Source organism: Petaurus breviceps, unplaced genomic scaffold, assembly GCF_028583685.1.
Source record: "Petaurus breviceps papuanus isolate PSGF00001 unplaced genomic scaffold, PetGlider_PUasm1.0 556, whole genome shotgun sequence".
Lineage (NCBI taxonomy): Eukaryota > Metazoa > Chordata > Mammalia > Diprotodontia > Petauridae > Petaurus > Petaurus breviceps.
The window spans coordinates 4,344,740-4,367,081 of NW_027186374.1; the positions used below are offsets into that span (position 1 = coordinate 4,344,740).

Genomic DNA, 22,342 nt, shown 5'->3' on the forward strand with positions numbered 1-22,342 from the left:
CCCACCCCAGCTAAACAAACAACATTTGGCAAATAGAAACCAAGGCTTCAGAAAGGATTGGGTTATCTCATCAGGCCTGCATACAAGCTTAATTCCTCCCCACCATCCAAGCCACAAGATGCAATTCAAATCCTAAACAATGAGGCTTGTTTGTAGACTAGTTCCTAAGGCAACACTCTATTGCATCGGTCAACCTCAGGCTAACCCCAAGTCAGGCAGACCTTCAATTATCTAAGATCCCCAGGGTGCTTTGTGGGAAGCCTGTATATCTTTGCCTCAGTTTCCCAATTAGTCAAAAGGACTGTCACACTGACCCTTCTCTCTGAATGTTATAAGGATGAAAGATTCATTAAGGAAGCCATGTCTCCACTGGCCCTTCCCTTGCCCTACCCCCATCAGAAATGTTTAGCTCCCAGACAACTAGCCTTGGGGTGGCCAGGAAGAAACATCCCACGATTCTATATCTGAAAAGTTTTCTATTTCTTGGAGGAGGGCAGTAGGTGGAATTATGGCCCGGTGGAGAAAGCACTTAAAATCTTCCAAATGCTTGAAGCAGGCCAAGGCCAAAGGAGCTGGGGAAAGCCTGGGAGTGGAAGGGCCCAGGGAGGCTCAAAGAGCCTGGATTGCCAGGGCTTGGGGTTTAGGATTGTAATGGTCTCCCGGGTTCTCCTTTAGTCCTTTCCAGCTGTCCCCCACACAGGTTAAGGTAGAAGGTAACCTAAAGGGGGAGGAACCAGAAGGGAGCCACACTCCCACCCCCCATGCTGCAAGCCCAGCTGTCTACTTCAGTCAGAACTTAGTGTCAAGCCCTTTGTAATTCATTTGTAATTCATCAGTCTACCCTTTCCTAGCAAAGTATCTTATATTACCAGCTACAATTATACTCTGCATCAAAGTGTCCATACTATGGTATCCCACAGACAAGGCTATCGAAGTTTCTATTACAATATCCCAGGATGGCTGCTTGGTATCATCAAAGTATCCACAGATATCTATGCTACACTCTGTCAAAGTATCTTCACTATTCTATCTGCTAAGATTAAAATAGTAACAGTATCACAGTAGAAACTGTAGTATCAGGCCTTAGTGACAGTGTCAAAGCATGTCTACTAGCCAAGAAAGACACTGTTTAAGACAACATCCAAATGGTCTTCAGGAACAAAAGAACAAAATTTATAAACGATAGCACTGAAGTATGGCTAACAGGGTTGTAGCCCCTGGTGGGGGAACGCCCTCCCAGCATGGGTGAAGATTGCTATCTAGGTCATCCCAAGAATTCTCCAGGGAATCCTCTTCGTGTGCAGAAGACTTTCTTTGCTTCCCCTACATTAGAGAGATATCTTTTAGCCAGTAGGTCTCAGTGAGGGAAGGTGAGTGATGGAACAAAGTGGAAAAGAATAAAAGAACGTCTCTATAGAGAGGTTTCCAAAAGCAAGCACCACAAAGGCCCAGAAAGTCAAAGCTTTCCTAGGCATTTGCCTGTGCTCTAGCAGTGAACAACAGAGACTTGTGTCTTGCCTGGAGAGAAGACCAAACACACCACGAGAAGGAGAGGAAATGAACCAGCAGCACAAAGGGGAGCTGCATTTTCCTTTCTCATAACTTACAGAAACCCAGGCTCGACCAGTAAGTTTCCCATCAGAGCAGAGCAGCCAGCACATCCCCTGGATGAGCTGCGTCCGCCCCAGCTCTCCTCTCCTGCTTTCCAAATTGTTTAACCACATGTTGGAACCATCCTGGAGTCTGGCCTCTGTGCCAGGGCCACGAATCTTCCGCCTCTCTCCTTCAGGGGCCTGGGAGGAAAGCTCTGTGGGAACAGATGGGCTGACTTCCCAGGCAGTCAATGTGCAGTACAAATGCTTTTTAAAGTCCCTCTCCTGTGGGCAGGCTCACATGCCCTTTCCCTCACTTGTCATTCCACACTGCAGATCCCTGGAAGTTGGGCAAAAAATCCCGGGGGGTGGGGGTGGGTAAAGATCATAGATTCAGATCTGAAAGGGGAGAGTGTCTAATCTAATCTCATTTTGTGGTACAGGAGCCTGAGGTCCAGCAGGAGGAGGGGCACATAGGAAATGAAGCAGCTCATCTGACTCCGACTTCACTATTCTTCCCACTATCTGCCTTGAATCCTAGACTGGCACTAACTGGGGCCTCAGAGACCAGCCCTCTTGTAAAACCCACCAGCTCTGTTGATGTCCAGTCATTTTCAGTCGTGTCTGACTCTCCATGACCCCTTAGGTGTTTTTTTGGCTAAGAAGATCTTCCTTCCCCAGCTTATTTTAAAGAAGAGGAAACTGAGGTAAACAAGGTTAAGTGACTTGCCCAAGGCCATAGGCCTGATCCCAGGCCTGGCTCTCTACCCACTGTACCACCTAACTGCCCATTAATTTTACAGAGTGAGGTCCAGGGAAGTGACATGACGTACTTAGGAAGTCAGTGGCAGGAGAAGCAGCTATAACCTTTCACACCTGGCATGAAACTAAGTTCTACTTTTAAAAACATTTATCTTTTCATCTCTGCCCTCTATGACAGAATGAGTATGTGATGGGGATACCGTAGCTGCTCTCTCAGCTCTCCAAATCAGAGGCTCCTCTAGTCCTTGGGTGGAGGGGAGACAGTGCTAATGGGGAGAAGTCCCCAAGGAGTCTGAGCCCAGCTGGGGCTGCCTTTCTCTCTGGGAACTCGAGAAGATTCCAATCACTGCCTTGTTTGGTTTTCTCAGCAGGTCCAAGGGAGTGAGTTGAGGTCCACTACTCGTTTCTTTAATGTTCATATGACCTTTTTGAGGCTCAGATGGGATCTGGGGTATCCCCTGACTAGAGCACTTTGGGCCAGTAAAACTGACTTCACTGGGAACTAGAATTCATTTCTACTGTAGTATCATCAGCATTTTTTTTTGAGGGGAGGAGGCAGGGCAATTGGAGTTAAGTGACTTGCCCAAGGTCACATGGCTAGTAAGTGTTAAGTGTCTGGGGCTGGATTTGAACTCAGGCTCTCCTGACTCCAAGGCCGGTGCTCTACTCACCGAAGCACCACCTAGCCACCCCTTGTTTTGTTTTTTTAAGTCACAGTGGAAAGAGTCTGTCATCAGGAGACCCAGGTTCAAATTCAGATATGAGCTGTGTGACCTTGGGTAATTACCAATGCCTCCCTTCCCCAGCAACCGTGCCATTTTTTCCATGTTATTCTCATCCTATTTATCATGTCTTCCCTTATATGTACTTGTTGTGCTCCCCTCCTCCACTGGAATGGAGGCTCCTTGTGGGTAAGGATTGGGCCACTCCCTGTATTTGAGTAGAAAGAGTCTAGCACAATGTCTGGTATACAGCAGGAGTTTCATAATAAGAAATACTTGTTGATGGATAGGCAAGGCACATCAGTACTCTGGGCCTCAGTTTCCCCACCTGGAGAACATGGATAACTTACAGCCCTCTGGGGTTGTGGTTAGGCAAGCACTTCCTCTTGTAAACCTTAGAAGGCAGGGAAGGGAAGGGCACAAGGACACATTTAGGCCAAAGCCATGGCTGTAGGGCAGCAACCCAAGACTCGGCCCCATGGCTCCCCCTTCCAGAGCATCTCCTGCAGGGGCTGGCCATGCCATTAATCTTGTTTAAAGGGCTCCAAATGGGCCTGGGACTCTGGCCGCCAGGCACTCTCTCAACAAGACCAGTGCACTGAAGCCCAGGCCAGTGGGGACAGGGCCCAATCTTCTCCGTTTACAACAAGCAGACCCTGAAAAGTCATTAAGGCAGATTTTCTGCTTCCCTGAGAGAGAAGCTCATTCCAGAGCAGCAGGAGAGGGCTGCTGACTTCACAGATTTTTCCCATAGATGAGGTTGTGTGCCCAGCAGGCAGCACGGGACAGTGGGTAGAGTCCACTGGATCTGTTGGGATCTTGGAAAGGCCTAGGTTCAAATTCTGTCTCTAACACTTACTAGATGTGTGACTATGGGCTAGTAGCTTCGTGGCTCTAAGCCTTGATTTTCCACATCTTTAAAACGGACCTGAGAATACTTATAGTACCAGTCTATCTCACTGAATCGGTATAAAGTTTAAAGGAAATCATACATGTAAAGTGCTTTGAAAACCTTAAAGCACTTCGTAAATATCAGCTGTTATTATTACTCCAACAGAATTTAGAGCTGAAGGAGCCTTAAATCTACAAGTTTAAAGATGTACTTGCTGATTCATTGATCGGGTCTTAGTCTGTTCATCTATAAAAGGAAGAATTTGGGTTGGATGAGCAGTGGAGTCACAATCTGCATCTGTGGAGGGAGCTCCACCTGGCACAGATGTAACCAGAGGCTGGTGAAACATTGGAGTCGATGTAGAGAGAATTCTGTCTCTGGCTGAAAACAATATCCTGGATTCTGATGCTTCTCAATCACTGCCCCAGACTAGACTAGGCTGGGGCCCCCAGGGCCAGGCTGGGCATTCTGGGAGCAACTTCTGAGCTTCTAATACAAAAGATCACACCTCAAAGGGCTAAGGCAAAGGTTCCCTCCTCCTGGACCCTGGCTACATCAGTGCCAAGAAAGAAAGTGGGATGGGTTCAGCTAGGGCCAGGGGAAATGGAGGAAAGCAGCAGCCATGCTCCACTGTTTGGACAATTCTAGCTGGGAGGATTTTTGAGATTATCTGGTATTACACAGGAGGGAGGCCCAGAGAAGAAAAAGCAGCTCCAGGATATGGCTGATTTGCCACCTAAGAGACATCTGAGTTTGTGAAATAGAGCAGTGTGGGACAAAGGGGTGACAGTGCCTCAGGAGCCAGAGGTCCTGGGTTCTGGCACCTTTGGCAGGTCCCATGAGTCTCTGGGCCTCAGTTCTTCACCAGTAACATGAAAGGGGCTGGAGCAGACAGGCCCCTTCTAACTTGAAATCTCTGGTTTTCTAGAAATGGACCAAATCTTTATAAAACTGATCTCCTGAAGTTGAATCATCTCTCTATCTCTAATCCCCAATCTATATAGGGCTGTCTTTGCTTTTGTTGAGTTGGGAGGAGCTGGGTGAGGATGGGTAAGTCACAATCCAGAGGAGCCTCAGTTTCCCCACAATAATCACACTACTACTCTTCTGTGGGGGAGGCAGATTGGCAAACCTTAAAGCTTCTTCCAAATACAAGGATTTATTCCTAGTCCATTGTATTTTTGAAGGTGGGAAAAGTGAAGGCCCCATCAGGTGAGGGAGGCAGGCCATCCAGGTAAGGGGCCAAGTTAACTACCAGGGCTGCTGGCTTGAGTATCTTACCTGTCACTGTACACAGACCGCTCAAAGACCTGCACAGGCTCTTTGCCTTTCAGGAGGCTCTCTGGGTAGGGGGCCAGCTGGGTTCGCAGCCGGCTCAGGAAGGAAAATGTCTGGAAGGTGTAGGACCACCTCGAGGGCTGCTGGTACATCATATCCAGCAAGTTCCCCACACCCTGGGGAGGACCAGCCTGGAGGGAAAGGAGAGGGGGGAGGGAAGTTAGATCTCAGTGACAAATTCTCCTCTGAGAGTTTGTTTAATGGGAACAATTACAAATGTATCAACTCCTAGGAAAGAAGCTGCCTTCAAGGGAAAAGGATACCAGGGCCCCAGATATCACAGTAATTGCCTTTGTATAGAGTGAGACCCTGTAGCTTTTTGCTCTGGAGGAGACAATTACCTCCTTGGAGTTCTGCAATAGTGGGGTGGAGGCCCAGGGTTCCACTGTACAGAAGGCCCCCAGGCAGAGGCTGTCTAAACACTAGTCCAGGATGACATCCAGGGAATTCTACTTCAGAATACAGCTCACCTTGGCACTGAAATCCCCTCAGACTGACTCCAACCAGACTTACCCAGAGACAGTATGGGACCAGGGGAGAAAGCACTGGCCTTGGAGTCAGGAAGCCCTGAGTTCCAGTCTTGCCTAGTTATGTGACCCTGGGCAAGTCATTTAACATCTCTAGGCTTGTTTCCTCATATCTAAAATGGGGGATAAGAATAGGGTGATTGGAAGGCTCAAATAAGACAGTAAATGTAAAGAGTGAGCTAGCACTCCCCTTCTGGACTCTACACTTTAGCAAAATCAGCTCCCTTGCTGATCGTGAACCTTGGAATTCTATCTCTTTCCTTGACTCCTCCTCCCTGGCCACTTCATGAATGTTTGTCCTCCCCACTCCTCAGCCTCTTCAGAATCCTTAGCTTCACTCAGTAAGAAGGAGGAGGAGAAGGAGGAAGATGCTGCTGTGCATTTCCATATCCCTTCAGGCTGCAAAGCTCCTTGACTGCATCGCCTCATTTCACCCTCACAAAAGTCAGGGAGATGGTCACCGTTATTACTGCTGTGGTCCATGTGAAGCCACTGGGGCTGAGCTGAAACGGAAGTTCTCTTCTGATCTTCCTCCTTGGTGGGTTTTTCCTTCCCAGACTACCCCGTGTTTACTCCTCAGCTGAAATGTTGTATCTTTCCCAGTAGAATGTAAGCTTCTTGAGGGCCAGGTCTAGTCTTCCTTCTTCTCTTTGCATTTCCAGGTCTGATATCCCCCTAACAATAATTTTCATTCACATCTATATGATTGAGGAAGCACTTTCCCTGTGAGATGGAGATGAAGAAGGAGTGTATTCCAGGTATGGGGCACAGTTTATGCAAAGACAAGGAGATACAAGGCAGAGAGTAAGAAGGTCAGTTTGGCCTGAGAGGCAGCTAGGTGGTGCACTGGATAGGTGCCCAGCTTGGAGTCAGGAAGACTCATCTTCCTGAGTTCAAATCTAGCTGACACACACTAGCTGTGTGACCTTGGGCAAGTTACTTGGCCCTGTTTCCTTCAGTCTTCTCATCTGCAAAATGGGCCAGAGAAAGAAACGGTAAACCATTCCAGTATCTTTGCCAGGAAAACCCTAAATGGGGTCACAGAGACTTGGACACAACTGAATGACATCAGAGCAAGAGTTTGGCTGGAATATGTAAAGCGATATTATCTTTAGTAAGTCTGCAAAGGTGGGCTGGAGTCTCATTGTGAAGACCTGAATGTATGATACAGAAAATTGTAGTTGCACTTAGAGGCAAAAAGAAGTCATTGGAACTTCTAGAGTAGGAGAATTTACAAGGCCAGTCTTGTGTTTTCAGAGTATCAATTTGGTATCTGTGTAGAATGTGGAGAGGAGAAAGTGCGGAGGCAGAGAGACCAACCGAGAGGTCCCTCCTTCAGGAGAGAGGTGAGAATGGTGTGTACATGTAGGGTGCTGGCTACATGAGCAGAAGGAAAGGGAGAGATGGGAGAGGCAGAATGGACATAAATTGACTACTAATTGGATATGGAGTGAGGGGGAAGCAAAGAATTAAGGATGGCCCTGAGGCTGAGCACCTAAGGACTGGAGAGATAAAGATAGTTAAGAAGGAGGGAAGGGCCTGTGGAGAAGGAGGAGGAGTTCCCTATTAGATGGTGTAGCAGCAAGCACCCCAAGCGTCCTCAGGGTTTGCAGCTACCACAGGTTCTTGGAACTGCTTTGTTAAAGGAAAGCAACTCAAAATGGGTTAACAAGCTTACTTTAATCAGTTAGACATATATCGTTTACCTTGTTCAGGGGAAAAAGGTCAGCACCCCGAACTTCAAAGCATACAGGCAGAATTATCAAGACAGAAACAGAGCAAGTAGACAGATTTCCAAACTGTCCAACTATTACATCCATACCAAATCAGCATCTGGGTTTTTCAAAGCCGGGGGACTCTCAACAACGGCTTCCCAGAATTCAGATCAAATCACAGAACACTTCTCAAAGTGAATCCCAAAACAAAGCTACAGGACTTATATAGCCTTCTCCTGGCTCAGAGAATGTAACAACCTTATTGACTCACTGGCCAATCAAAAAGTATCTACTGAAAAACAAGCCTCCCACCCCAGGCTCCAGGTGCACTTTAGCCTAGGGGCAGGGAAGATCTTCCAAATTTGCATTCCCATTACAGATGGTAAGGCTGAGATAAGACATTTGTTCTAAATGTCCAATAGGCACTTGGTGTGAACTCAGGAGAGACACTATGGTTCTCAGGGCCATCTGTGCCAAGATGATAACTCTGCAAATGAGGCAATAGATGGGAAATGCTTTCAAACCATAAGGCATTATATAAAGTTATTATTGGTGGTGGTGGTGGCATTATGACTGAACCACGGGAGCTGATGAGATCATCAAGAAAAAATACAGAGAGAGACAGAAAAAGACCTGGGGCAGAGACTTTGGGGAGACCCATGGTTAAGGGAGTCCCATTTGGATGATGAACAAGAAAAAGACCCTGAAGAGAGACCAGACAGGGAGAAGGAGACAACCCAGAGAGGAGAGAATATCCCAGAAGGAGAGTGGTCCACATGTCAAATGTGTGGGAAAGGTCAAGAAGGAGGAGGGTAGAGAAAGACCATGTGATCTTGCCAATTTAGAACACTGATAACTATAGAGTGGTCAGTTTGATGAGGTCAGAATCCAGATTGCGTGGGTTTGAGAAATAAGAGAAGGAGAGGAGATGGATTTTTTTTCTAGGAATGAAAAGGGTAGGAGAGTTATAAGACAACAGCCTGAGGGCCAAATGAGAGGTTTGTTTGTGTGTTTTAAGAATGGGAGAAACTTGGGCATAATTGTAAAGACCAGGCAGAGAACGATTAACAGGCAGATATTAGAACTTGGAGGAGGATGAATATCAGGGTAAGCTGCCAGGAAATGGGAAGCAGGGCTCAAGGGCCCAAGTAGGGATGTTAGCCTTGACAAGAAGGGCCATCTCTCACCTCTTCACACCTATCAGATTGGCTAATATAATAGAAAAGGAAAATGACAAATTTTGTTTAAGATGTGGGAAAATTGGGATACTAATGCACTGCTGGTGGAGTTGTGAATAGATCCAACCATTCTACAAAGCAATTTGGAACTATGCCCAAAGGGCAGTCAAACTGTGCATACCCTTTGGCCTGGCAATAGCACTCTAGGTCTGCTTCTCAAAGAGATCATCAAAAAGAGGAAAGGATCCACATGTACAAAAATGTTTATAGCAGCTCTTTTTGTGGTGGCCAAGAATTGGAAATTGAGGGGAATGGCTGAATAAGTTGTGGTATATGAATGTAATGGAACACTATTGTGCTATAAGAAATAACAAGCAAGACTTTCCTGACCCAGAGAGCCCAGTTGTGACTCCATGACAGAAATCTGTCCTGGACACAGTCAGCTTGGCTGTGCAATTGCCTCCAGCATGATTCAGCAGCGTAAGGGTATTGGCAATAAGGTGGATGACAGAAATCAACATTTATTTATTTCTAATTGACCACAGTTGAACTGGTTATCCAAGGAGTCAAGAGGGAAATGGGAAGGAAGTGAAACCTGAGATAGCTTAGAAGTGAAGGTAGCAGAACAGGAAAAATGAGCCATGGAAAAGAGAATTATGGATGATCAGAGAAAGGAATATTACAATTATTTTTTTTAAAGCAATTGGGGTTAAGTAACTTGCTCAAGGTTACACAGCCAGTTATTTCTGGGTGTGGTGCTGAGTATCTGAGTCCGGGATTTGATCCAGGTCATCCTGACACTGGAGCCAGTGCTCTTATTCGCTGAGCCACCTGGCTGCCCCTAAGCAATTGGGGTTAAGTAAGCTCAAGGTTACATGGCCAGGTGTTTCTGGGTGGGTGCAAAGTGTCTGAGCCCGGGGTTCAATCTCCAGGTCATCCTGACACTGGAGCTGGTGCTCTAACTCGCTGTGCTACCTGGCCACCCCGGAATATTACAATTATTGATCACAGAAATAAAATGACTCTGGGGGATGGTGAGATCATGGGTTTCACCATCTCTGTATATGGCTCTGTATATGGAAGGTGGAGGGAGCGATGGCAGTTTAGAAGGGGGACAGGTGATCTGGAGCAAGGAGTATGCCTCCAGAGAGTGTGTGTGTGTGTATGTCTGTGTGTGTGTCTGTGTGTGTGTGTGTGTGATACTCTAATTTCTCTCTCTGTGTCTGTCTCTCTTTCTCTGTCTATGTGTGTGTCTCTCTCTCTCTTTCGGAGGGAGCCGAATGAGAGAAGGTAGGGAGGATCACCTGACCTGTGGGTGTGAAGCCAGTTCTCCCAGAGTACCAGAACACTGAAGGAGGAAACAGTTTAAGAAGAGGGAAATGAGCTAGCCAGAGGATAGCTACTGAGTACCTTTTGGCTGAGTTCTCTTTCCTGCAGGAGGGAAGCCGATGCATTTGGCCAGGTCTCTGGGGTCTCCCTCATTCACAGCTGAGCTCCTGCAGGTGCCAGCTGCTGTGTGAGTCCTCAGCTGTGTCTTGGAGGGGAGGCTCTGGAGTCCGTAGCTCAGGTCCCCAACCCGGTACCATTCAGCCACCAGAGCTGTGCTTGGTCTAGGCTCAGTGGTTACAGAGAGTTTTGCCTTTGCTGTACTGAGCCCCATCTCCAGCCCAGGGGCCGTAGATACCAGGTCAGGAGGCCTCCCCTGGCTCCTCATCTCCTGGGATTCTGATGTTCTTCCCTTTCCATTCTCTCCTCCTGTCCCTCCTATCTCCCTATCAGTTCTTCCCTGAGCTGCGACTGCGGCCGCTGCCCCACATTATTTTTGTTTCCGCCACCAACCCCTGCATGCAGTCCATTCTCTAGCTGCCTGCCCACAATGCCCCAAGCTCACTGTCTGGTGCTCAAAGGGCAGGGCCAGCCCAGTCAGTGCACTCTCCACAACGTCACTCTAGGCACTCCTTGAATTGGGAGTGAGTGTTGAGTTGCCCGCCCCCTAGTCCAGGGCTGCTGGCCAATCTTCAGGCGCCTTTTCTGCAAGTGTATGATGAGCTCAGCCTTCTTGGGCACCAGCTGCCCATCCATCTGCACTGGGGCTCCCCTTCCAATCCACTCCTCCACCTTTGGCCTCTGAGTGCCCTTCTGGCCACTTGAGGCTGGCTTTGCTCTTTGGCTGCCTCCAGCTGAATCAACTGGTCCCCAAGGTCCCATGAGAATGTAATGAACAAAGAAGCATTTACTAAATATTCACTATGTAGGAAGAAATGTGTTGAGAGAGGCGGTCTGAGAGTAGGCAGGGCATGGGACTTATAGTCAGGAAGAATCTGGGTTTATCTGGGTGACCCTGAGAAGGTCATTCAATGTCTCTGTGACTCAGTGCCCTCATCTGTACAATGAGGGACCTGGGCCTGATGACATCAAAGTCAGTCCCTCCCTAAACCTTGGATCCTATGAAGCCAGAAAAGTGATTAGAACCCACTCTTAGCCAGTTCACATCTTCCTGGGGCCAGCACATGTTGGAGGATTCAGCTTTAAGTCAGATAGAAAGGCCCCGTTGTACTTATGATTCAGCAGACAGTATCAGGGCAGGGGGCAAGGCCATAGGAACCGAAAAGATCAAAGGCTGCTGGGAAAGAGCTGGGGTCCCAAAGGTCCAGCAGAGGTTAGAATGGGAAAGGACTGGCCATCCAAGTCCTGGTGGGAACTAGACAGTGGAGATTCAAATAGGAAAAGGAAGGGCTCCCCAGGCCTACTCCTGCTGATTTTGTAGGGATTCAGGGGTAAGAGAGGAAGGTCCCAAATATATCCATACTCTGGTCTTATGCCTCCCACAATTGGGATTCTTCTTCTGCTCCCTGAGGTTCAGATGGTGGACTTTTTCACCTTCTCTTGCCTGGAATTACACCCCTCTGTGACCCTTTCCGGCCACTGTCCATTTTCTTTAAAAAAAAACATTATTTATTTGTTTTTAGTTTTCAACATTCACTTCTATAAGATTTTGAGTTCTAAATTTTCTCCCCCTCTCTCTGTTCTCCCCTCCCCAAGACAGTATGCGGTCTGATATAGGCTATACATGTACAATCATATTAAATTTATTTCCACATTAGTCATGTCATAAAGAAGGACTAGAATGAAAGGGAAAAACCACAAGAAAGAAGAAACAAAAAAAATTAGTCTACTTTGACTTGCATTCAGACTCCATAGTTCTTTCTCTGAATGTGAATAGCATTTTCCATAATGATTCTTTTGGAATTGTCTTATATCCTTGCATTGTTGAAAAGAGTTAAGTCTATCAAAGTTGCTCATTGCACAACATGGCTGTTATTGTGGACAATGTTCCCCTGCTTCTGTTCACTTCACTCAGGATCAGTTCATATAAGTCTTTCCAGGTTGTTCTGAAGTCTGCCTGTTCACCATTTTTTTTTTTTGTTTTGTCTTGTTTTTGGAGGGGGGAACAGCAGGGCAATGGGAGTTAAGTGACTTGCCCAAGGTCACATGGCTAGTAAGTGGTAAGTGTCTTAGGCCACATTTGAACTAAGGTCCTCCTGACTCCAGGGCTGGTGCTCTACTCATGGCACCACCTAGCTGCCCCCACCATTTCTTACAGCACAATAGTATGCCATTACATTCATATACCACAACTTGTTCAGTCATTCCCCAACTGATGGGCCTCTCCTCAATTTCCAGGTCTTGGCCACCACAAAAAGAGCTCCTATAAAGGTTTTTGTACATGTGAGTCCCTTTCCCATTTGTAATATCTCTTTGCAATACAGTACTGTCCATTTTCTTATTAGAACATAATAAGCTTCTTGAGGGAAAAGACTTTTTTGGAATCTGCACCATACAGCATAGTGCTTGACTCATGGTAAATGCTCAACAGATGCTTTGTCATTCACTCATTCATTCTTTCATTCAGTCACAGAAGGCAGGTGTTCACTCCTGCCCCGCAACTAGCAGGAGAAGAATTATGACAAGCTGGGCATTCAGATTTTTCTGAAAAAAGAATGAGAAGGTGCTGCACATGGAGAGCACCAAATAACATCACCCCCAAAGAAACTCATGGTTTGAACATACAGAAAACAGCCATCTGAAACAGACCAGGAATTTGGGAACCTGGTCCCAAGCCTGGCCCATAAGATAATGGAGAGACTGGGAGGGCATTTGAATGATCAGGCACCTGCTGGAGCTTTCACTCTGGCAAAGAGAGAGCTGTTACTAAGGTTTGGACTTGTCTTGGTGATAATTTAATCTTTCAAAAAGCCAAGGACATTTCTGGCTCCCCCTCCCACCCAGCCCACAAGGAAATAAGGTTTCTCTTTCCCTCCCATGGCCAAACCCAGACCTAGGTCAGAGAATAACTCAGGTGACCCAATAGCACCACCCCATGGTAACCAAAGAATATAGACTGATGGTTAATACACCATGAATCAACATTGCAGAGATGCCCCACTCTCCCCCACACCCCCACTGAAACCTGAGAGAAACAGTGCCAGGCCACTCTATCCAGTCCAGAGGTGCACAGAGAGCCAGTTAGAAACCAGCTGAGGTGGGCAGAAGGGTCACAACAGGGAAGTCTACCAGCCTCGGAAGAGGGTCCCCCCAAGAACATGAATGAGCAGAACGCTGAAGGCAATGAAGAAACACTATGGATTAACAGAGGCCCAAGAGGTGAACAAAAAGAAGAGGAATTGTATAACAAGTTTAAGCAAAGCTTCAGAGGGAAGAAAAGGACCTGGCCACAGACACTAAGAATGACCAGAAGAAATGAAGCAAGAATAGAATCATGGCGAGATGGTAATGTGCTACGCTAAGGGGAGCCTACAAACACCCCAAACAAAGTGTATGTGGGGGGGTGAGTGTGTGTGTGTGTGTGTGTGTGCGCGCACGCGTGCACGCGCTGGGGAGCTGGATGAGGTGGGGAGATGGAACAAGAGAAGGGAATAAGGCCGGACAAAAACCTAGGCGACCTTGTGCCTGGCCCAAGAGACGACAATGCGGCAGGACCCAGGCGTCCCCATTTGAAACGCAGAAGACAGAACCAGACAAGCACTCAGCCTGCTTATTAGCACCCTGGCAACAAGCGCCACAGGGGACAGACCACTAGATCAGGAAGATCTGAGTTCAAATCCTACCTTAGACATGTATTGGCTGGCTGAGCCTGAGCAAGTCACTTAATTCCCTTAGTTTCCTCATTTATAAAGTGGATATAATGCTAGCATCTGCCCTTGTGAGGATAAATTCACATTTTAAAAGTGCTTTGTAAACCTTAAAGCAGCTACAGACAAGCTAGCTACTCTTCCCCATCAGACTGAGACCAAGGATTGTCTTTTGTCTTTCTTCTATCCCCAGCACTTAGTACAGTACCTGGCCCACAGCAGGTAACCCACCTCTAGGATTAAATGAGAGTCAAATTAATTTTTAATTCTTTTTTCAAGAGTTAACAAAGAAAGGATCTAAGACAACTCCAAAAGACTCATGATGGAAAATGCCATCCACATCCAGAGAAAGAACTATGGTGTCAGAATGCAGATCGAAGGGACAAAATTTAGAACTTAAAATCTTATGGAAGTGAATGCTGAAAATTAAAAAATTAATTAATTATCTAAAATGTATTGAAGAACTGCAAGAGGCTACAAAAAAAGCCCTTTATCAAATAGAATTTTGTAGCACCGTGTTCAGTAGCAAAAGTCCTATACGTTTGCTTTGCCGCATGATTGTTTTTTGAATGGTTTTGAAAATCCAATAAATCACAAATTTTTGTAGAAATTCTATGCTTAGCATAGATAAATTCCTTTCTGTTCCTGTTCAGTAACTGCTAGAGATCTATCATCATGGATTTTTCTACAAAAAAGTGACAAAATATCTAAACTTATGGGATGTAGCTGAAGTCATCCTTAGAGATTTTTCAACGAAAGGGAAAAAGAACAAATCAATGTATTGGGTGGGTATTGAATATTAAAAAAAAGAAAATCGACAAAGCAAAAAACCCTAACTGAATAACAGGTACAAATTCTGAAAATGAAAGAAGAGATTTACAAAAGCAAAAAACAAAAAAAATTGAATTGATAAAACAAAGTACTGGAATAAAAAAAAGTTTGATTTAAAAAATGAGAGGGAAAAATGAAAAAAAATTCACAAATGAAGTTAAATGAAGGGAACTAAAAGCATCTATCCTGTCTAATTATAGGCCAAAAAAATTGATAACTGATTACAAAAACAAAAACTACCCCAACTATCTCAATAAGAAATAATTCAAATAATTTTATATCAGAAAATCAAATTGAATAAGCCATAGAAAAATCTTTACAACCATATGGATTCACAAGTGAATTCTATCAAATGTTCAAAGAACAATTAACAATAGATGGTTAAAATAGAAAAAGGAGAGATACTTAGAAACTCTTTTTATGATACAAGTATGCTCCTGATATAGAGTCAGAGAGAGAGAAAAAAACAGAGAAAGAAAACTATAGATTAATATCTCAAATGAACAGTGATACAAAAATATCAAATAAAATATTAACAAAGAGACTTCAGTAACATGGTTAAAAATAGATTTTACACTATGATCAGGTTGGTTTTATACTAAGAATATAGAGTTGGTTTAATTTAAGGAAAAATGAAACATAACAGACTATATTAAAAACAAAATAAAAAGTGCATGATTATATTGATAGAGTCTGAGGTTGACAAAAACTAGTTTCTATTTCTGTTTCAACAACAACAACAACAACATAAAGTAGTATAGGAATAAATAACCCTTTCTTTAATTTAGGAAGTATTATCTATTGAAACACTCAAGTTGGTATTATATGTAATGAAGAAAGACTTTCCAATAAAGTCAGGGGTAAAGTGAGGATATCTATCATCACAAGAAATGCTAGTGAAAGCAATAAGAGAAGAAAAAGAAACTGAGGGAATAGACATAAGTAAAGAGGAAACTGTTGCTTTTTTTTTTTTTGCTTTTTGGAGGGCAATTGGGGTTAAGTGACTTGACCAAAGTCACATGGCTAGTGTGTTAAGTGTCTGAGGCTGGATTTGAACTCAGGTCCTCCTGACTCTAGAGCTGGTGCTCTATTGACTATGCCACCTAGCTGCCCCCGAAACTATTGCTTCTTGCAGGTACAATATGATGGTCTATCTAGTGAGCCCAAAATAATCAACTAAAATAACAACTGAAACAACCAGAGCAAAGGTTACTGGATAGAAAATAAATCAACATAAGTCACCAGCATTTCTGAATTCTACAAAGAAAACCCAGCAAGAAGAGTTAGAAAGAGAAAAATCCATTCAAAATAATTGCCAAATATATAAAACATTTGGGTGTCTATCTACTTTATGAATACAATTACAAAATACTATGAAAAGACCTCCCAAATTAAAGAAATATTATTTGCTCAAAAATAGTTCATTCCAAAATAATTAAAATAATAATATTACTTAAATTAACAACTATGGATAGGGAGAAAGTTCCTGACCAAACAAAGGATAGTGCGGATCACTGCAGATAAAATGGATGCTTTTAAATCTACAAAATTAAAGATTTTTGTATGACTCAAAGCAATGCAGTTAAAAGGGAAACCATTAACTGGCTTAAAAATATCTCAGCAAATTTTGATGATAAAGGTCTGACATCCAAGAAATATGTGGAATTGATACAAATATGAGGAACTATTCTCTAACAGATGAAGGGTCAAAGGGTAGGAACACCTAATCTATTCATTATAATTTTAAAAAATGCTCCAAATAGTTTATAATAAGAGAAATGAGAATTAAAATCAACTATGCACTTTCACCTCACACCTCAGGTAATTTGTCCAAGATCACACCACCAGTAAGTGTTTCAAGAGTCTGGAGCACAGTTTAAATTTAGGTCTTCCTGATCCCAACTCTGGCACTGTCTCTACTTTATCACCCAGTATTTGAAGGAAAATGACTAATGTTGGAGGGTCTGTGAAAAGACAGGCACATTAATGTATTGTTTATAGAGCTATGCATCCTGATTTTGTCATAGTCTTTTCAGAATTTATAAATATAATCATGTTTTAAAAAATAATTTTTGGTATTAATATAGTTATATTTATAGTTTTCCTTATATTTAATCAACCCAACATTTCTGGTATAATACCAACTGTCATAACATAAGATCCTCTTAATATACTTTCATTTTTGGAGGGCAATTGGGGTTAAGTGACTTTGCCCAAAGTCACATGGCTAGTAATTGTGTCAAGTGTCTGAGGCCGGATTTGAACTCAGGCCCTCCTGACTCCAGAGCCGGTGCTCTATTCAATGTGCCACCTAGCCGCCCCAACTTTTTTTTTTTGCCTTTTGGAGGGCAATTGGGGTTAAGTAACTTGCCCAAGGTTACATGGCTAGTTTTTTTGTGTGGGTGTTAAGTGTCTGAGGCCTGAACCGAACTCAGGTCCTCCTGGCTCCGGGGCCGGCGCTTTACTCACTGCGCCACCTAGCCGCCCCTTAATATACTTTTAATATTCTCTTTACTTTTACATGTCACTCCATTTGGGATATTTGTCTATAGTTTTTTTTTTCTTTTTTTCCTCTCCACAATATACCCTTTGATCCAGTGATGGTACTGTTGGGTCTATACCCCCAAAAGATCAAAATACAAAAAATTTATATTAGCTTTTTATGTATGTGTGTGTGTGTTCTAAGAATTGAAAGTCAAAGGGACCCATCAATTGGGGAATCGTTGAACAAGTTATGGTACACAAAGGTTATGGAATACTATTGTACTATAAGAAATAATGAAGGAGATAGTTTCAGAAAAAACCTGGGAACACTTGAATGAATTAATGTGGAGCTAAGTGAGCAGAACCAGGAGAAAAATTTATTTACAGTAACAACAATATTGTAAAGATAAACTACTTTGAAAGACTTAGGAACTATAATTAATATAATGACTGTGTACAATTCCAAAGTCCACAAGTTAAAACTATTATCCACCCTCAGAGAACTGATGGACTCAGAGTAAAGATTAAGGCACATTTTCTTTTCTTTTTTTTTGCCTTTTTGAGGGCAACTGAGGTTAAGTAACTTGCCCAAAGTTACACGGCTAGTTTTCTTTTGGGTTAAGTGTCTGAGGCTGGAACCAAACTCAGGTCCTCCCGACTCTGGGGCCAGTGCTTTACTCACTGAGCCACCTAGCCACCCCCATTTCAGTATCTTTGCCAAGAAAACTTCAAATGGGATCATGAAGGGTTGGGCACAACTTAAAAGACTGAACAATTACAAAAAAATAATAAAGAAAAACAACTTTGAGAGACTTAAGCACTCAATGCAATGGCTAGCTACAACTGCAGAGGGTAGATGATGAAGCCTACTAACCACCTCCTGAGGGAGAAGTGATGGACTAGAAGAGCCCAATGTGACATATATTTTCTGAGATGGCCAATGTGTGAATTTGTTTTGTTTGATTAGGCTTATTTGTTACAATAGAGCCATTTGCAACCTTAGAGGGGGATGGTAGGATTGGGTTGTGATAATGATATAAAAAAAGTGGGGGAGAAAATAGGGTCACTAAAACACTTTTTTAAAACACAGAGAAGGGGTGGATAGATGGCACATTGAATAGAGCACCTGCCCTGGAGTCTGGAGGACCTGAGTACAAATCCAGCCTCAGACACTTGACACAATTACTAGCCCTGTGACTTTGGCAAGTCACTTAACTCCAATTGCCTTCCAAAAAGCAAAAAAACAAAAAAAGAAACAAAACACACAGAGAAGGGTTCAAAGGGAGACACAGACAGGCTGGCTAGCTTTGAAACCAATATATTGTGCTAATTATGTCATTACATAACCAAAATATATATAATAGAGGTTCATGATTCATAAACTGCTTTCTTTCTGTTCTTTACATCTGGAAATGCTCATGTTTGTTGGTGTTTATCAAGTTCAAAATGAGAAAAAAAAGAAAATCATCTTAAAAAGCAAGTATAGGATGGGGAAAGTTTGGGTAGATTTAACTATTTGTCTGAAAATAATCAATAGCTTTCAAAAATAAGGAGACAGTCTCATCATATTCTGCCTTCATCAAACCTCTCCTAGCATACTGTTTTCATATTTTAACATCACAGTTCCTGGGGAGTGGCTACACAAGTTGTGGTATATGGATGTAATGACATACTACTGTGCTGTAAGAAATGAGGAGCAGGCAGACTTCAGAGAAACCTGGGCAGATTTATATGAACTGATGCTGAGTGAAGTGAGCAGAACCAGGAGAATGCTATATCCAGTAACAGCTGCATTGTATGATGACTGACTTTCTCAGCACTGCAAGGACCTAAGACAATTCCAAAAGACTCATGATGGAAAAGACCACCCACCTCCAGAGAAAGGACTTAGGAGTCTGAATGCAGATGGAAGCAGACTGCTTGCTCTCCTTTTCTTTTCTTGTTTTGTTTATTTCTTCTTCCTTGTGGTTCCTCCCATTAGTTCTAATTCTCCTTTACATTATGACTAATGTGAAAATGTGTTTAATGTGAATGTATAAGTAGAGCCTATATCAGATTGCACTCCATCTTGGGGAGAGGGGAAAGGAAGGAGGGAGAGAAAATTAAAAACTTAAAATCTTATGGAAGTAAATGTTGAAAACAAAAATAAACTAAAAAAAAAAAAGAATGACATCAATAAGGCACAGAGTGTCCAGAAGAGGCAAAGGGCCTGGATTCCATGGCATATGAATGTCAGAGGAACTGGGCTGTTTGCTCTGAAGAAGAGAAGCTCCAGGGATAGGGTGGGGCGGGGCAATGATAGCAGCCTTATGGATGAGGGATTAGACTTACTCCATTTGGCTCCAGAGGATTGAACCACACCAGGAGCAGTGAATGAAAGTTGCAAAGACATCATTTTAGGTTTGATGTGAGGAAAACTTGGTCACTATGAGAGCTGTCCAAAAGCAAAATGGCCTCCATTGAGAGGCAGTGGATTTCCCCTCCTCAGAAGTTTCCAAGCAGAGACAAGACAAAAGCCTTCAGAGGGATTCCCTTTCTTCCTGGATTGGATAATGTGGACTAGGTTGTCCTTTACAGGTCCCAAATTCTGTTACCCTGTAACTCCAAGGCCAGGGTCCTTTGTACCAGCCAAACTGCCTCTCAGCATGCTTCACCTCCTCTCTGGTGGAGGGTGAAGTTGGCATGAGGTTAACCCAAGGAGACACAAAGGGCATTTCTTGCCCCACTCATAGAAAATGCAGCCATAGCAGAAGGTCAGTCTATTCCTCTCCCCCTCCCCCCTTGCTGTCAGGGCTCCAACCCCATGCACTTACTGTTGGCGTGCCAATAGCCTGGACGTTCTGCCACGCTGTTATTGGTTCAGAAGTTATGTGCCACTCAGGGAAGGTTTTCAGGAGCAACTTCACAAAGGTGGATTTCCCCACAGCTGCAAAAGAAATGACATTTTAAAAATTCATTTTTTCACTATCAATTATTATATATTATAAATAATATATACTATATAATATAATCATGATCATCATTTCTCTTTCTTCTACCCCACCCTACACAGGGATGCAAAAAGGAAAATCAAAACCTTTATAATATACATGGTCAAACAAAACAAATTCCTACATTGGTCATTGTAATGGGAATGCAAATTTGGAAGATCTTCCCTACCCCTAGGCTAAAGTGCACCTGAAACATGGGGGTGGGAGGCTTGTTTTTCAGTAGATACTTCTTGATTGGCCAGTGAGTCAATAAGGTTGTTACATTCTCTGAGCCAGGAGAAGGCTATATAAGCCCTGAAGTGTAGCTTTGTTTTGGGACTCACTTTGAGAAGTGTTCTGTGATTTGATCTGAATTCTGGGAAGCCGTTGTTGCAGATCCAAGAACCTGTATGGGCAGCAAACCCTGAGGACGCGCTTGGGGTACTTGCCGCTACAAAATGGCACCCGAACAGGATCTGCAGAGTAAAAGGAAAGTATGGGGGCTGGGATAATTGTTTGTTTCCCAGTTTTGGTAGCTGTGACTCTGTGGAGCCATGGACCAGGAGAGAAGAGTGGCCTGCATGCAGACTTTGCTGAGCTGAGAGCAGGAATGGTGAGCTGCCTGCATCGGGACCTGGGCAGAAGCCAGGAGCGGCTGCTGCCTGCAGGAGGAGAAGGAGCCCAGGAGTTCGGAATTCAGCCACAGGAAAAGATAAGAACTGAGCAGCAAAGCAGGGGCACTGAGTGTGTTTCCTGGCTGCATCCCACAGTTTGGGACCCTGGGGGAGGATGGACTTGTGACTATGGTGGGTGGGATGAAGTGCCTTGGATCCCCAGGGACCCCACCTTGTTGGTTTTGTTGCCCAGCCCCCTCTCTGTGCTTGGAGGCAGGGGCTGGAGCTGTGTGAGGGGAAGGATACCCCTCCCCCCCCCAGAGAACTTTATTTGAACTCTTGTTTTGAATTGAGGTAATAATGCTATGTACATTGTGTTTGTTTAAGGCCCAGTGGCCACTTTGGTAACTTTAGTTCTGTACTTTGAAAATGTGACCTAAGAGATGTTTAATGATAATTCACAAGTAAATTGTCTATGCTATGGGCATGAAAGATCTTGGGGCCCAATGTAATGGGAATGCAAATTTGGAAGATCTTCCCTAGGCTTCCTGCCCCTAGGCTAAAGTGCACCTGTAGCCTGGGGTGGGAGGCTTGTTTTTCAGTAGATACTTTTTGATTGGCCAGTGGGTCCAAAAGGTTGTTACATTCTCTGAGCCAGGAGAAGGCTATATAAGCCCTGATGTGTAGCTTTGTTTTGGGACTCACTTTGAGAAGTGTTCTGTGATTTGATCTGAATTCTGGAAAGCCGTTGTTGAGAGTCCCCCGGCTTTGAAAAACCCAGATGCTGATTTGGTATGGATGTAATGGTTGGACAGTTTGGAAATCTGTCTACTTGATCTGTTTCTGTCTTGATAATTCTGCCTGTATGCTTTGAAGTTAGGGGTGCTGACCTCTTTCCCCTGAACAAGGTAAACGATATATGTCTGACTGATTAAAGTAAGCTTGTTAACCCATTTTGAATTGCTTTCCTTTAACAAAGCAGATCCAAGAACCTGTATGGGCAGCAAACCCTGAGGATGCGCTTGGGGTGCTTGCTGCTACAGTCATGATCAAAAATATATGGGCAGCTAGGTGGCACAGTGGCTAGAGTGCCAGGCGTGGAGTTAGGAAGAACCGAGTTCAAATCTGGTCTTAGATACTTGCTAGCCTTGTGACCCTGGGCAAGTCACTTAACACTGTTTGCCTCAGTTTCCTCATCTGTAAAATGAGCTGGAGAAGGAAATGGTAAACTACTCCAGTATCTGCCAAGAAAACCGCAAAAGGGGTTATAGAGAACTGCACAAAGCTGAAATGACTGAACGACAACCCCAATCTGGCTCCATCACACATTTTTGCATTATTACACATTACTCTCCTTGTCCAGCCACTTTATGGTCCAGCCCAACTGTGCTCTTTCTCACATGATACATTTCCTCCCCAGTCTCTCTCTGTCTCTCTCTCTGTGTGTCTCTCTCTCTCTCTCTCTCTGTCTCTCTCTTTGCCTTTTTTGGAGGGGGGAGGCAGGGCAATTGGGGTTAAGTAACTTGCAAGTAAGTGCAAAGGGTTGGAGCCCTGGCAGCAAGGGG

General features: G+C 44.1%; 1 protein-coding gene across 3 annotated transcripts in view; it reads right to left on the reverse strand.

Annotated features, from left to right (window-relative positions):
- The window catches only part of DGUOK (deoxyguanosine kinase), a 49,208-nt gene that overhangs the window by 14,125 nt on the left and 12,741 nt on the right, over positions 1-22,342 (reverse strand). For 2 of the 3 annotated variants that reach the window (XM_069102806.1, XM_069102804.1), the window contains exons 2-4: positions 20,508-20,639; positions 20,008-20,120; positions 5,250-5,437 (exon numbers count right to left, since the gene is read on the reverse strand). In XM_069102806.1, the coding sequence (XP_068958907.1) occupies positions 5,250-5,437; positions 20,008-20,120; positions 20,508-20,639 (433 nt within the window). The remainder of the gene's footprint in view (positions 1-5,249; positions 5,438-20,007; positions 20,121-20,507; positions 20,640-22,342) is intronic. The other variant, XM_069102807.1, reaches the window with a different exon arrangement.